At 40.3% G+C, this 16,889-nt stretch overlaps 1 protein-coding gene across 2 annotated transcripts in view; it reads left to right on the top strand.

The window, feature by feature from the left end:
• Nucleotides 1-16,889, top strand: part of LOC105929903 (myosin-10) — a 76,256-nt gene that overhangs the window by 1,574 nt on the left and 57,793 nt on the right. For both annotated transcript variants that reach the window (XM_036148385.1, XM_012867834.3), the window contains exons 2-3: nt 785-1,162; nt 9,488-9,644. In XM_036148385.1, coding sequence (XP_036004278.1) covers nt 818-1,162; nt 9,488-9,644 — 502 coding nt within the window. In that variant the 5' untranslated portion in view covers nt 785-817. The remainder of the gene's footprint in view (nt 1-784; nt 1,163-9,487; nt 9,645-16,889) is intronic.

The raw sequence follows: 16,889 nt of genomic DNA, 5'->3' as shown, positions 1-16,889 counted from the left end.
ATATAAAAATAATCTGGATGAATTTAACTGTTTTAACAATAACATGTCTGTATTGAAATAAAACGACTTTCTCAAAAATAATCCAAAATGACAGAGCTGTCTCTGTTTGCAAAATCTGAAAGTAAAGTAAAAATCCTGCAGGTTATGGGAGTTATCTATAAACAGAATTAAGATTATACCTTTTTTCACACCTCAAAATGTAATGTGCACCATATTTCAATATGTTTTTTTTCTCCTAATTTTAATCATCAAAACAAATCCACAGTTCTGTCCAAGTTAATATTTGAGAGGGGAGAGCTCGGATTTGCTCTGATGTGTTGACCCGTGAAGTCATCCATTCATTTATTGTAACAATACAGCAGCCTTAAAAAGTCACTCTTAGATGATCGATCATCAGTTATTTATATTAGAACCAGGGGTGACGTCACACTGTGTGAGTGAGACAGAAGAGTTAATGTTTCACAGCTCTGCGGTGAAATGGGCTTTCACAAATACTTTGAAACAAAGGCAAAATGATGTCAGAGTTGACATTGTAAACTGTTTTTAGCATCTAATGTTAGTAATTTGGACAATTTGTGTGTTTAACAGGGTTATTATTACTAACGTCAGTCCCAGGGTGTAGTTCCCGTAAAACAAAACATCGTGAATTAACTGCTTTTCCACATATTCATCTCTTGTTACATGCAACACCCACCTAGGACTAGGTCTGTGGTTAAAAAGCTTAGTTTTCGTTTTATCTGTACAACGTAAGCAGTTTTAATCACAGTTCCTCTGGCTTTTACAGGTGTCTGCACTGGACTGGTAAATCTGAGGGAAGATGTCTCATCGAAGTGGTCAAGAGGACCCGGAGCGGTACCTGTTTGTTGACCGGGCCGTCGTGTACAACCCGGCCACGCAGGCCGATTGGACGGCCAAGAAGCTGGTGTGGGTGCCCTCAGAGCGCCACGGCTTTGAGGCGGCCGGTATCCGGGAAGAGCGCGGCGAGGAGGTGCTTGTGGAGCTGGCGGAGAATGGGAAGAAGGTGGTGATCAACAAGGACGACATCCAGAAGATGAACCCGCCCAAGTTCAGCAAGGTGGAGGACATGGCCGAGCTCACCTGCCTGAATGAGGCGTCTGTGCTGTACAACCTGAAGGACCGCTACTACTCTGGACTCATCTATGTGAGTGTTTAACCCTGAAGCCTTTTTTTTTAAATGTGACATTGTGACAGTTTCATCAACACATTCTAGAAAATAAACCTAATTTCATTGTCATTCATGATCTATTTTAACAGGTGAAAATATTTCTGCCTTGTTATTTGAGAATTTGATCTTTTGTTTTGCCAGCTGTCTTCTGTATTCTTGCTAATATAGGAAATAGGTTTGGATAAGTCATTGTAGAAAGGGAGGGCATTAAATACATATTTTGCTCATAGAATGACTGACAGATCTGTCTAATATGTTACCCAGTAAAAAACCGCTGCCTTCTGCCCTCCTGTTGTTAGCTTTCCTTTGACTGGTGTGTCACCTTTGGTGCAGAGTGGACTCTTCTATGACCTGATTCAGTTTGTCCTGTCCTAATTTCTGCTGGTTTGTTTTGTCATCATAGCTGATCAGTGATCACCACTTGATCCCTGCTTTTTGGGAAGGTCCTGCTACAAAAAAAAAAAAGAAATATATATATATATATATATATATATATATATATACATATTTTACATACATACATACATATGTATTTATATATATATATAAATAAAATAAACATGTATATAAAATAAATATGTATATAAATATGTATATATATATATATATATATATATATATATATATATATATATATATATATATATATATATATATATATATATATATACAAACAAACAAAAAAACTGGTAAATAATTCCTTTGAGTTGCATCCAAATATTTCCAATCAGCAGAAATACAACAATTTTCTTATAAGAAGTAATTCTTACCCACTCTGCAGGAACAGATCTGTTTTTCTCCTGAAAAACTACAAGTCATAAATATAAGTAATCTTAAATATAAGTAATCCAAAATAGCAAGCCTTTCAAAATGTTTCAAAAACCTTTACCTTCTGCACGTTTTGTCATGTTACGGCCAAAAACCCGAATGTCGTTTAGTAGGATTTTATTGGAAGGACTTACACAAAGTAACGCATGATTGTGAAACAGAAGGAAAAATCAAACATGGTTTTCCCAAGTATTTTACAAGCATTTCGTGCAAGCATTTTCAGCCCACCAATTGGATTCAAAAGTCAATCTTCCCTTTATGAACAAGTAGTTGGGAGACAGCCATGAAACGTCCTGTTTGCATTAGTCCACAAGTCATGTAGGGGACACAGCAAACATGTGGAGGAAGGTGCTCTGGTCAGATGAGACCAAAACTGAACTTTCTGGCCTCCGTGCAAATCACTGTGTGTCGCATGACAGTAACCTGGTAAATCATCCTGAGCATGCCATTCACACGGTCAAATAGGATTGTAGCAGCTGGTCAAAGGTGATGGCCCAAAGCTGGTCAAAGATGATGGCAGATAGATGGAGCTACTCACTGCTCCCTGTATAAGACTTGAGACTGTGGAAGAAGTTCCTGACCTAGCAGGAAAACAACCCTAAACATTAAGCCAGAGCTGCAGAGGAACAATACTGATCCATGCTTAATGATGTGTTAGAAAGAAAATCCAGACTTGAATCCAAATGAGAATCTGTGGTACGGCATAAAAAGTGATGGTTTACAGGCACTTCCTCTTCAATCTGACTGCACTTGAGCTGTTTTACCAACAGTAACCCAAAATGTTATATGCACAAAGCCAGCAGAGAAATACCCAAAATGTCTTGCAGCTGTAGTCTCAGTGAAAGCTTGACTGTGCATAATGTTAACGTCAGAGGGCTGAATACAAATGGCATCTATAAGTTTTAATAAATAACACATTTAGATTTAGAAACCCATGTTTTCTTCCTCTTCACAATTATGTCCTGCTTTGTGTTGGTGTACGTGACAACATCCCCATAAAACACATCTAAGCTTGTGGTTGTTCCATGAAGTCCTGCGTGTGTTTTCATGTTTAGAGTAACCTCTGTTATTCTAAAGCAGGTTGATGTTTTCTGATGTCTGAATCGGAGCCAAACAGAATCGATTGAAACGGGAAAGGTTTTACACCGATTTGAACACTGGTTCGTATTCATGGTCCAATTTGAGGTAGCGATGGCGCTCCTCTGTGATGTTCTGCTTGTGATGTCGACCCATTTAGTGGCATGTTTTCCAGGAATAGAAAGTGGGCTATCACCTCAGAGACTCTGATTTGGGCCTTGCAAAGCCAGACTGCTGCACTTATCAGTTGTCCTTCCGCAAGACAAAACATCGGCACCGATTCCCTAAAGGAGCCAGCAACTACTTGGACGTTTTCATGGCACATTGCAAATAACATAAACAGCGACGACAACAAATAACGTCAGGACTACTTTTCCCATATGGTTTGAGTCCGATCTCATTGGGGCAACTTGCCGTGCTCCTCCCCAGTTCGCCTGTAAACCACAGTGTCATGGTTTCTGGGTTTTCCTGGTTTAAATTGGTTTTGGAGCTTGCTAATTGTCCCCTTGCCTAAAAGAAATTGAAAACATGTGTCGGTCTGTGTTGGTATTCTGGCAGAAAAAGGAATTTTCCCCTTTCAGCTCAGTCATAATAACCAACCCCCCTGCGTTCTTAACCTTTTTCCAGAGCATTTAACCCCCCCAAACACCTCTGTAGACATAATATAATGGCCCCTGGAGGGTGTGCTGTTTCTTGGCGTTATTGAGGATACGTATTTTCCTGAATCACACTCTGATCACTAGGTAGGTGGCTTAATCTACTAACGTTTATTTTTGTTCTACTGATCACTTCATAAGAAGGCCCACTGTGACCTGTAGTGACATCATGTCTGGCTTTTGTTCTCCGTTGCTCATGATATTTTCAGAGTCGTGAACACATCCTTAATTCTGATTTCGGTCGGCCTTGAGAGACTAGCTATGGCCCAGCATGACATCCTCACAGTATTCTAACAGTTTTTCATAGTGTTGGTGTGTTTACAAAACTAAAATTAAAGCAAAAGTGTATAAGAGGATCTGATAATGATGTTAATTACGCAGATTCTATAGTTTTTTTCTTTATTAATACATTGACGGAAACAGAAATAGACAAAACCCTCCAAATTTGTTTTAGTGTTGTAGTTCTTAGTATATTAGAGCTTTTTGCCTTTCTGCTCTTTCAAAACAACACAAGGTTTATATATATTTGTTAAGGGCTGAGATCCTTTAGTTTCCAAACCATCACTGCTGGTGTATTTCATGCCTGGAAATGTTTCCAAAGGGGATTTGGTGGGAATCAGACTCTCACACTGATACATTTCAGTTAAAATACCATGGCGAAACACAATTAACAAAATAAATAATGTATTAAAGGCTCCTATTGCTTTTATTTGAAATATTACAAATTTATTGCTGCCCAAAATAATCAACTGTATGTTGATTATTAGAGAAATGGGTAATACTATCTATACCATATTTAACATAGTGTGTAACAAGCCGATAATTAGTCAGGCTATCTGCTCATGTAGCCAGCCTGCGTTCTGCTGCTTAACTATTGTTTCGAAACAGCCTTACCATAATGAGAGTGATGGGTGGTGCTCCTTTAGTTTTTTTTTTAAACATGTGGTGGCCTTTATTCAGTTCGCTGAATGCCAGCCAGAGTTTGTCTTCATACAGACTTTTCTTCATACATAGAAAATAACAAAAACATGCGGGTCAGTGCTGCACTCTCTTATTTTACATGGAAAGAACTTTAACCTTTGGGAACAGCACGACAGAAAATTTTCAAGCCAAATATTTTTTAAAATGCTGGTATATGTTGATAAGCCTCTCACACCCCTTTTTTCCCTAGTTATCCTGTTAGCCTTATCAATTGTCTACCCGATGCTGCATTCCTGTCTGCTTCTGTGTCCTCTTTTTAGATGTGAAGCCAGTCAACTGGTTGGACCTTACAGCTTTCTATCTGTAAGGTGGTGAGTCACAGGTCCCTGGAGAGCCGCACGCTGGCTAACGGCTCTGGAGCGGCGCTACAAGCAGGCCTTTGTGTTGTTAGATAAGCCTCAGCTGTCAGAAGGCCTCAGCATTTCTCCATGGCAATAGGTCTGTCTGTCTATCTGTTTCCTGACGCCCACTTCAACACTAATGTGACTCAGTCCATCTCCATCAACTCTATTACTAGTCCCACTCCTTCTGCTTATCCAGTGTTTCTCACGCACTGATCTGACGACACGTTATCAAGCTACTCGTCTTTGTTTCCTTTCCATGCATCTCCACCCTTGCTTTCCATGGCTTTTCAACTATTGCTTTATGTGTGGCAACCTGATGCCCATCACTGCACAGATACAAGGACAGAAACCGTGCTCTCCAAAAATGTAACATCGTGAAAAAAGTGAAAAAATAAAATCTTGATCAACACTATTAGCTCTTTTTTTTATACTTTTGTCTGGAAATGTATCAATGGAGCTCCAGACAGATGTGAAGGTAGAGTAGATTTTGACAGCAAAACAAATGTGATAAAAATATAGAAGCAAGGTTTTTACGCAATGAATTGGAGCTGGTGAAGGTGCGTAGGAATTGCCGTTTTAATATTCCGTTTCAACGCGCTTGCAAAAATATTGATACATCTTATACTTCTCTACGTTTTGTCATGTTACAACCACAAGCTTCAGTGTGTTTTTATGGAGATTATATGTGACAGATGAATATTTATAAATGACAACCTGATAATTCACTCGCATTTGTATTCAGCCCTCTTTACTCTAATAGATCTAAATGAAATTCATTGCAACAGATTGCCATAAGGAGTCACTTAATCAGTAAAATGGAGCTCACTTTGTTGTAATCTAACCTTGCTATAAATTCAGCTGTTCTAGGAAAGCCTCAGATGTTTTTTTATGGAATATTAGCACAAACAGCATCAGGAAGACCAAGCGGAGTCCAGCAGACGTCAGAGAAAAAGTTGTGGAGAGGTTTAAAGCAGGGTTATGTTAGAAAGGAATATCCCAAGCTTTCAAATGAGACCAAACGTGAATTTTTAGGCCGATATGCAAAATAGTGTAGGCGGTGGTAAACTAAGCCTGCTCATATCCCCAGGCTGCACCCTGCACATATCCCCGAAAACATCATTGTTTTCGGGGATATGTGCAGCCATGTGGACATGTCCATATGTCCACATGGTGGTGGGAGGATCATGCTGTGTGGATCCACTTTTTTTTAGGCTTCTTGTTGTAATTCCAGCAAAATGCGGCTCTCCAAATTAGCAGCCCAGGAGGCTGAGTATAAATACACAGCGCACATTTCCCAGTGCTGTGCCACTTGGTTTTGATCTATAACATAAAAATCACAACACATTTCTTGGAGTTAGTAAAAGAAATAACGACGAAGCATTCAAGGCAAGTTTATTTGTATAGCGCGCTTCAGTAACTAGACAATTCAACGTGCCGTATATGAGCAAAAAAAAAAACACACAGAGGAAAGTGACATAATAGAGACGACAAACTTAATCTAATTCATTTATTAGATTAAGTTTGTCATCCAATTTTTCTTCAAGGGGTATGAATATTTTTGCAGGGCTGTGTATATATTAAATTAAAAAAGGACTTATTCCTAGAAAGATGTTCAGTAGGATGCAGTCCACTACCCCAGTATCTTGTGCGACTGCACTGCTAACATTTAAACTATACGCCCCTAATATTCTTGTTGTAAAATCTATCAAAAATTAATGAAATTGCTCGGTTTCTAGTAAAATCCTTTGATATCATGCATCTCCTAGGAGGTGTGGTCATATTGGAGGTAGGTGGTCTGAATATTTGCTGTGAAACGGGTGAAGCCCAGTTTTCAAGGGTTACGGTCAAAGTCTTGTGTGCTCCAAACAGATCGATGGCTCAGAGGCGGCCTCTGCGCCAGGAGGAAGCCTCCTCTCTCTCTCTCTGCTCCGGAGCGGGGGGAATGTTCCTTTAATGCTGGCATGCTGACTGTGTGATCAGAGGCGGCAGATGGGCTCAGCTGTTGTGTCTGCTGTCACTTGTGTGTTGCTCAGCTGTTACCAGGTCACAGCATCCCCTCCCCGGGATCTGATTTCACTGTGGAAATTTCACCTTCTCTTTCCTGGACCGAGCAGGGCTGGGCTGGTTGGCAGGCAGACAGGCAGGCAGACAGGCAGACAGGCAGGCAGACATGCAGGCTGCAGTGTTGAGTTTGTTGAATGCTCTCCAGGCTCACAACTTGGTATAGTAGATGTAGCTGCAGCCGGTCCAGCTGTTAAAGCGCTCCATGATGCACAGCTGAACGGAGAGAACAGAATAGACTCTCTCTTTATGGCAGGTCCCGTTTTCAGATAGGGGAAATTAAATTTTCATTAAAAGGGAGAGTGCAGAGCTAGAATATCAGCTTGGTCTCTCTCTCTCTCCCTCTCTCTCTCTCTCTCTCTGCTTCTTAGTTAGGTAGGGAGCAATTTACAGAATAGCTGAGAACACCACACTGTGTTCATCACACCTCCGCTCTGCCCGTCATCCGGATCGGACCTCTGGGAGTTCTGCCCGCTCCATCAGTTCTCCGCTCCCTTCTTTCTGTCTGCCTCCCTCTCTCGCCACCTTCTCTTCTCATCTTTTTTTTCCCTGTATCAGCGCCACAGCATCAGTTTCTCCTGCTGACTGAGGGCCCTATTACATAAGGGCTGCAGCATGCTGTCATCTTACCCTTTGCTGAATGTGTGGCTGCTGTGTTCTCCAGAACCTCCGTCTGGAGAGTGGATTTAATTATTAAGGAAGTGTAAAATGTGACGTTGCTTTGATCTAAGGAGTAGATGAATGTAGGATAAGCCTTTTAAAGTGTTATGTATCAGTTTTACTACTGTATGTTGCAGCTTCATAAAGCTTCTTATGGCAGTGGCTCAGTGGGTATTGGTCTAAGGAAAGCATGTATTTTAGTGCCACGCTGTGAAAAAAAGAATATGCATAGTTGAAACCAGATGTTTGAAAAGACACAACCTCTTTGTTCTCATTGTTGGACAATAAATCAGACTAAACGTTTCCTTTTTCGTGTCAGGTAGGATTACTAAAATGATTTCTGTTTACTAAACACCAAATTAATAAGAATTTAGAGAATTTCCAGCATAAAGGAAAGTCAAATACAAATGCACGTCACACTTTCCGAGGTTTTTATTTGGAAGAAATGGGAAAACCCTCTATCGTTTTCCTTCCACATCACAATTATGCTTCACATGAAAATGTATGAGAATTTGGCTGGGCACTGTAGTCTCAGGCCAAAGTGGATGTGGGATAGTTGGTAGCGCTGTGTCCTTGCAACAGGAAGGTCCTGGGTTTGAACCCCGGGTTTGACCTGGGGTCGTTCTGCATGCGGTTTGCATGTTCCCCCTGTGCATGCCTGGGTTTCTGTCCGGGTGCTCTGGGTTCCTTCCACCGTCCAAAAAACATGACTGCTAGGTTAATTGGTCTCTCTAAATTGCACTTAGGCATGTTTGTGTTGCCCTGTGATGGACTGCAACCCGTCTGCATAGATCATGGATGGATTTTAGCTTTGTTTAGTTTATTAGCTTTTGATTTTCTTCATCTCTGTTTTTTTTTAAACTTTCTTATGTTTCCATACAAATGAATGTACCTTTTGTTGAGTTTTACGTTCTGTAAGTACGTGCTGTATGCTGACCTTGGTATTGGGTACAGAAACGAAGGACAACCAGATAATCTCAGGGAAGAAGGTTACAGATCTGTAGGTCATCTGTAGAAAAATACTAGGACCCTATAGCATCTGCAGTGTGGGAGAAAGCCATTGGCCTCTCACTCAGCACTGGCTGCCTTACTGGCTGCTTGTTCTATCCTGCAGCACGGCGAAGAAAGATTCATGCCACACGCACTCTCTGGGGAGACGTCGTCTGGTTAATGGCATACCCAAATGCAAACCCCACAAGTCAGAAATGGGCCTAAACGTTTGCGGAGCATTCTAGCTGAAAGCACCATGAAACCTGATGTAATTCACGATGAGTTAACCAACATTTATCAGTTTAGTTTTAATGTAAAAAGTCTCATCACAGCTCTGTCATAAAAAAGGAGGGCCTTCTTAGTGCTGCTTTTAATCACTGTTTCCTCAAATCCGTGAGACGGTCTGTTGTGTGTCTGTCACTGTGTTGCGTGCCTCTTGTATTGTTGTAAGCTCCTAAAACTATGCGACGGTAAGTCTTGTTGGATTGATGCAGTGCAGATCAGATGACTTAAGAAGATAGGAATGTACAGGTCCCTTTAAATCATAAAGACGCTGATGATTAACCTACTCTCCTTCCACTGACGGATCTACAGGAAGTTCACTTTTTATCCTGCCTAAAAGCGGGATACTCAACTATGCTTTAGAGATTTAGACCTTTTTGCTCAATACTCATCTTTCTTGTTCTTTTTTTTTATACTTGCAGACATACTCTGGCCTTTTCTGTGTGGTCATCAACCCCTACAAGAACCTGCCCATCTATTCAGAGAACATCATAGAGATGTACAGAGGAAAGAAGAGACATGAAATGCCTCCACACATTTATGCCATCTCTGAGTCAGCATACCGCTGCATGCTCCAAGGTAAAATACGCCCCTACTGTATAATCATGTGCTGTGGTACTATTGTAGGTTAGCATTGGCCCCTCGCGAGTGTCATCTCTAATTGTTTATTTCTGGTAATTTGCTTGGTGAGAGACAGAGATTTGTTAAGGATAATGTTTGCTTTGCATTAATGGATCAGAAACTTCACTTTCAGAAAGAAAGAGTGGTCAATAGATCAAACCAGAAAACTGATGTCATTTGTTTTTTTTGTTTTTTTTATAATAAGCTACATTTTGTCACTCATGGACTGAAGTTTGGATCACTTACAAAGCTCATGAGGTTCAGTTTCACAACACCTCAGGGTCATAGAGGATGTCACATTCCTGGCTGTGTCTGTGAAGTTCGATGCCATCAAGGAGGTTAAATGATCAGAGGATCTTTATTACTGAAATCAACCCTGCTAAGGTTGGAGAGGCGAGTTTTCTTCCAACTGCATTGCTCATCCTGAGATTGCTGTCACTTTTATTGGCTACCATTGTGCTTCAGTTTTTTGCTCTGTTTGAAATTATTCCTGTAAAAGCCACATTGTTTTATTTTGAGCATTACACACACACACACACATACACACACACACACACACACACACACACACACACACACACACACACACACACACACACACACATATATGTATATATATATATATATCTCACAAGTAAACAAGTTCAAATTCAGAAGAAAGACGTTTTAGTGCTTATTCAATAGGATGACAGTTCATTTAAGCATTTTTTTGTATTTCATGTTTAATCATTTCTTTCTATTTAAAGGAACATGTGCCAATTTAAATTCCTCTTTACAGACAGCTCAACAGAATGAGACAGTAACTTTCCTGCAATACATTAGCCTTCCTGGACTCTGTTGAATTCTTTGCATATTTGACAAAAAGTCACCATGGCTTGTATGAATTTATTTCCTGTAGCAAAGGCTGTGTTTCTAACACTGCTATAAGTCAAAATCGTAAAGGGGGCAAATTCTAAGGACCCGTTGAAGCCTAGCTATCTGTTGTAGCAACCTTAGTCAATCTTCTTATCTGAATAAAAACATCCACATTAGAGTACCAGTGCCCTCTGATATTACTTTGGTATGTTGCGTTCACTGACTGGGAAAAGATCTCATTCCCAATAGAACGATGACCAAGGAGACATCCTCAATTTCAAAATGGTACATATCAACCATGAAGGGATTTCTTGGTGTGCTTCTAACAGACCTGGGGCCATTATTTTGTTTTATAATTTATCAGACGTTTGCATCGTTGTGGAGGAATCTGGAAATTAATTTAACCATAATTACAAAGTTCGGATCCAACAGATGCAAAACTGTGCCCAATGTTTGTTCTGAAAATATGGGACATGTATCCCGTGTCACCATTCTTTCTCCTGACCCCTAATTCCCAGGCTCATTCTTTTGGACCGCTCATAACGGGGCAAAGCCGCCTGTGGAATGAGGTCACCGCCGTTCCTGCTTTCTGTACCGTGATGTCCTAAATTCTGCAAGCTGAGTCATTGTCAAAGTTGACATAGCTCTCTGAACTGGCCATCAGCCTCCGTCGGACCCCTGTTAGACGGGATACCATGGCCACCACAGATACCTCAGTCTGTATCTGTGGGTTGGACCAAAATAACCGTGCCTCTCTGTAAGCGACTGGACTTTAGTTGGTTGCAATAAGATGCCTATGCATGTGATTATGGACACTCTCAAAATCTGATGCTGTCCTGTAATGCTCTGAAGCCGCTGCAAAATGTTTGAGACCTCCTACTGTTTTGTACTTGCTCTATTTTCTCTACATTTTTAATTTCAAGTCGTTTTCATCTTCTTCTTTTTTTTTTTTTACCTTTCTTTCAGCCAGAATGTTCTGGCTTGGAAGAAATAAAAAGGAAAGAAAAAAAAAAACCTCCCCACATCCTAGCAGAAATTTTAGCTGCCTAAACTAACTAAACATGAAAAATACAAACCACAGCTCTGCTGGAAGCTCAGTCGTCTTTGTCCCACTCTTCTGTAGTCTTTAATTAGGAAACACAAGGGAACAAGTGTGAGGAATGTCCACCTTCTGATCACAGCTCTGTGTCAGGTTATAGCCACGGATGTCATGGTTAGCCCTCTTTTTTTGGACGTTTAACTCAGTTTGAGATTTCCCCTTTGTGTGAACTTTCTCCTTGTCAAGTAAAATGAATTGTGTTTGGGTGCTTTCACTTAGGCCAGTTCAGTTTTATTCATTTGTCTTTACTTCTCACTACATTTCCTTTCTGTTAGTGGCTGCTGCTATGTAAGGCCTTAGCAGAGCTATTCATTATTTTGTGGGAAAAGGATCAGAAGGCCTTGACATGTTGGATGGACACGGACAGCCCAATGACGGGGTTCTGTTGGTCTGAACCTCCCTGCTGAGGCGCGCTTCCTCGGTGTGCGGTTCTGCACCACGCAACGCTCCGTCCTACTGCAGCATGAATTAAAGCAGGAAGACGTTAATCAGCGGACCTCTCAGTCATCTACTAAATAGTGAAGCAATGAAACAAATTACTTCTCTGTTTAGTTGTAAAGGCGTTGGAGCCTAATGGGCCTAAAAATAAACAAAATACCAGAAAGGCAGAATTTGCACAAGGCTTCTGCTGCATATTTTTGCATTAACCAGATCTGTGTTTATGCTGTAAAAAAATATCGTTTGTATGTCCAGATCCATGTTTGTTTTGAAACACAGTTTAAGTATAGAATGATTTTTTATTTTTCTCTCAGTAGTAAAATGTGTTTATATCAACAACAAATTAACAAATAGAAGCACCCATGGGCGCACTAAAGATAAGTGACTAAAATAAAATAATTGCACGACTGAATCAAAGCTGACACTTCCATAAATGATATTAACACGTATACTATTAGTGTTATCTAGTCCACTGTTTTGCTAAACAGGGAAATGACACATATAATATATAATATAATATAATAATATATTTCTCTGATGGCTGAATTGTCCCGACTAATTGTTTTCTTTCCCCTAATAAATTAACATTTTGTCGTATTGCAATTAATCATATCTTTTGCTCTTGACCAGAAATAACCTTGTGTCTTCAAATAATGTCACGGTATCAAGAATGAAAGTTTCGGTATCGACTTTGGGATTTTGGTTTTATGACAAGCCTAACGCACAGACACAGAGTCCGATACAGGGTGGAGGATACATTTAGATTTTTATTTTTAAATGTATGGCTGCATCTTGCGCCCTGAAACACACGACTGGCAAGAACATCTTGGAAACGTTTGAATTCTGAGCAACACATATGGCACTGCTGGCAGAACATGTTTGGAAACGACTCAATAAACAAAGAGGGAGAGCTGAAATTCTCTGCTTTTGGGGATTTATTTTTTATTTTTAATAGATAAGTATACTTCTGATTTAATTTTAGGAACGTTGTTGTTAAAGTGCTATCTGGCAATTTGTCATGCTAAAGCATTGGCCACTGCTGTAGCTTCACCAGTTTGTGTTGTGATATACATAATACATGTACTATACTATACTATACTATACTATATGTTATTCCATCTTTTATTCACATATAGCTTATGTAAATATATATATAGCTTTCCCTTATAGAGTATATAATTAGGTAGTTATGTGTTATCTGTGATTAGATAAAGAAAATGTAATGCTAATCCTGAGTGTGAATTCTCACAAGGTGTGTAGCAAATTAGATACAAATAAAATACCTACTCATTAGCCATCGGTCGTTTCCAGGTTGGTGCAGTCGCCTCACAACAACATGCCATTGTATCTTTTTCTAGTTTTTTCCCCCTATATTTAGATGTCCTTTCAAAGTTGTAAAATGTGCATCTTAGGTTGATTGCAGATTCTAAATAGCCTCAAGTGAGTGTGTGAACATTTACTTATCACATGTCGATGTGTGGGCTTGATGACAGATTTGTGACCAGTCCAGGGTGTACCCTAACTAAAGCTAAACCTTTTGGCCTACAGGCAAAATGATGCATGTGCTGGAAAACAAACACTGCACATCACCCTGAACACACAGTTTTCATGGTGAAACATCACTCTGTGGGGACACATCTCTTAGGCAGAAACATGAAGGCTGGTCCAAACTAACAGGAGCCAACAGCTTAGATCAAAGTCTTTGCATGTGCTACATTGGTCCAGTCAAAGTCCAGACCTAAATCCAGTTGAAAATCTGTGAAGAGAATTTATGTTCATAGACACTCGTTGAGATTGAGCTGTTTGCCGAGAAGAAAGAGGAACATTTGCATTTCTAGATGTGCAAAATTTGTATAGACGTTCCCCCAGAAGAATTGAAGCTGTAATTGCATTGAAAGATGGTTCTACGAAGTACTGGCAAAAGCATTCCACACTTTTCATGGTTTTATTAATAAAAAAAAAACTATATAAAGTTAAGGACTGAGTTAATGTGAAGGTAAAACCAAAAATCTGATTTAGAAAATTGGGGAAGAACAAGAGGATACAGAAAGTGAAAGGGTTTATTTGGAATAGAGAAGAGGGTACAGGGGAAAGGCAGAGGGGGCGGCCAGTATAGGGCCTTACAATGGGGGCTTTGTGCGCTCTGAAAGGGGCTGGGATCATGGTGCTGTGTGCATGGGTGCAGACAGGGAGGCCTGCAGCTCCAGAGTTCTTCCCAGGGAAATGGGGCCTTTTGTTGTGGCAGTGTGGGAGGAGGGCTGCTAAAAGGGCACACCCAGGGTCTGAGTGACAAGACAGGTATGTGTTCGGGACTTTTTCCTGTTCTTGTCCATCCAGGGCAAATCTCCTGGAGGAATGGAATAGTATGCAAACAATGGACCATCGCTGATGTACTTCAAGTGCAAAATCTCTCAAAGAATCACGCCAGAAAAAGATGAAACCAAAACATGTTCAGATGCATATTTTACAGAAGGTGCATATGGACTTCACAGTGTGCCATCAATTTATGTCATCTGGGATGATAACGTGGTTTTGACATGGTAAAATTCACCTCTGTTTAATGCATTCACATCATTCAGAGAAGCAGCCATGACATGCGTGGAGGAGCTTCAGAGATCCGCTGCTCAGGTGGAACAACCTGTTGACACGACTATTAATTTAGCAAATCTCAGACTTGGCTTCTGTGGAAGAGTGTAAAAAAATTCTTCGGAAAGAAAAGAGGTGAGAGAAAAAAAAAAGAGACAAAGTTATTGTTTAAAGAAGGCCGTAGGATGTCCTGTTTACAGTTTGCCACAAGGCAAATAGGGGGCACAGCACACGCATATGGAAGGTGATGCTCTGGAAGTAAATAAAATAAACTTTTTGGCTTAAAATTGGGGGGGGGGGCACTATTCTTTTGCAGATAGTTGGAAAGTTTTCTCTGGGTATTCTGGCTTCCTCACAAAGGAAAAACCTGCATCTTAGGTATAATGGCTTCTCTAAATTGCCCTAGCTATGAGTATGTGCATGCTGGTTTGTTTGTCCGGTGAGTCTCTTTGCTCCTCAGTCATAGACTGGTGCTCTGTCTTTGGTTCATGGACCACTGGAGATGGGCACAAGCCAAAATGACAAGGAAGGAGATATAGACAATGTATATATGGTTTTCCTTCCACTTATCAATTAGTATTAATTGTTGACTCAGAAGACAGAATACAAATGCACATAAAACCTTTCAGATTTTTTTTGGTAGAAAACTTTCTAAACCATGCATCTTTATTGTTTTTTCCTCTGTCATAATTATGCATTACTTTGCGTTGGTTTATCACTTACAGCACAATTAAAATACACTGACTTTAAAGTGAAAATGTTTATGGTATGTGCTTGCTTTTGCAAGCCACGGTGAATGATAAGTGGGCGTTGTAACTTTTTTAATATCTAGACAATAAAAGTTGTTTTAGGTGTCAAACAACTGAAAACTTAATTATTCAGATTAGCTCAGCCTTCAGATTACGGGTTATGTCTATTTCTGCATGTGATATTTTTTTACATCAGTAGTCAACAGCAGTATTGCTCCTTGTCACCTTAAATCAAAATCTCAAAGCTCTGTCTTTGAAAGTGTAAAGTGTCGAGGACATGATTGAAGATGGGGAACATGTTCTGTACTGCCATTGTCCTCAGATAGTGTTATGGTGAGTAAGACATTTATGCCTGAAGCTTCAACAGATAGGGTTACCGATGCTGTCACTGCCCTCTCTCTGACACCCATAATTTACATCCTACTGAACCCTCGGGAGGCAGCAACTTCTCTACAAAGGGTTGGGTTGTGAATCCTTGCTTCAGCTTTGTAGAAATAATTTTTTATCTCCACATTGCTGCTTATCTGACCCTCTTTGACCTGGATTAGTCATATCAACTAGTTGTCTACCCTTTTATCGCTTTTAGATTCATCAATCAGTTTTATCATAATAGGTCATGACAGTGTTGACTCCCTGTGATTGTCCCTGATGCCTCTGTGAGGCTTCAGAAACTAGCCCAGTGATACTGGAGTTGCCAGAATAACACCCATACACACGCTTACAGGGGACAACTGCCTTGTCCTCTTGGATTATGACAGGCCTAGCTATCACAAAGAGCCACTGTGGACCAAACAAGCCACCGGACGGCTGCCATCTGCAATCCATTACGTTGCCAAACAGTTTCCACCATATTTCCCACAGCATCTTTCGCTCTCCTTTCATTGGGCTAGAGGCAACACCCAGCAGCATGAGGCTAATTTTACTCCCTCTATAGGCACGCTGCTCTGCAGCATAAACAAAGCTCACAGAAAAGGTCAGTCTTTACTTACGGCATCCACTGTTTTTATTGTATTCTGCAGGAAAAACATTTCTTATAAGGATTTTAACACAGTATTGAAATGTGATATTTTTGTTGTTGTTGTGGTGCTATAACCAATCATTTCTGAGAGTCACAAGCGATGGAAATAAATGGAATAAGTGAGGTATGTCAACAGGACACATATAGAGAGGTTAACTTTGATACGGCACAGACTTTGTTTGAATTTTGACGGACTGACTTTGAATTGAAAATCCAAGTTTCAGCGACTCTCTTAGAAAACCCAAGTGTGCCTTTGCAGTTTTCAAATGATTCAAGAGGGAAAGTAGCATCCAGGTTGTTACGATGTGATTTCAGTGTGAGGGTGCTCAGAGAAATTGCCACAAACACTTAGACCCCACAAGCCTTGTCTGGCATACTAAATGGTTAACATTGATGGCAAGACTACATTGACAGCCAGACAATCCTGGTTGAAACGGTGTGGGTCCTGAAGAGCTGTG

This window comes from Fundulus heteroclitus, chromosome 16, assembly GCF_011125445.2.
Source record: "Fundulus heteroclitus isolate FHET01 chromosome 16, MU-UCD_Fhet_4.1, whole genome shotgun sequence".
Lineage (NCBI taxonomy): Eukaryota > Metazoa > Chordata > Actinopteri > Cyprinodontiformes > Fundulidae > Fundulus > Fundulus heteroclitus.
The sequence above is the reverse complement of the archived record's forward strand: the minus strand, read 5'-3'. Positions and strand labels throughout refer to the sequence as shown.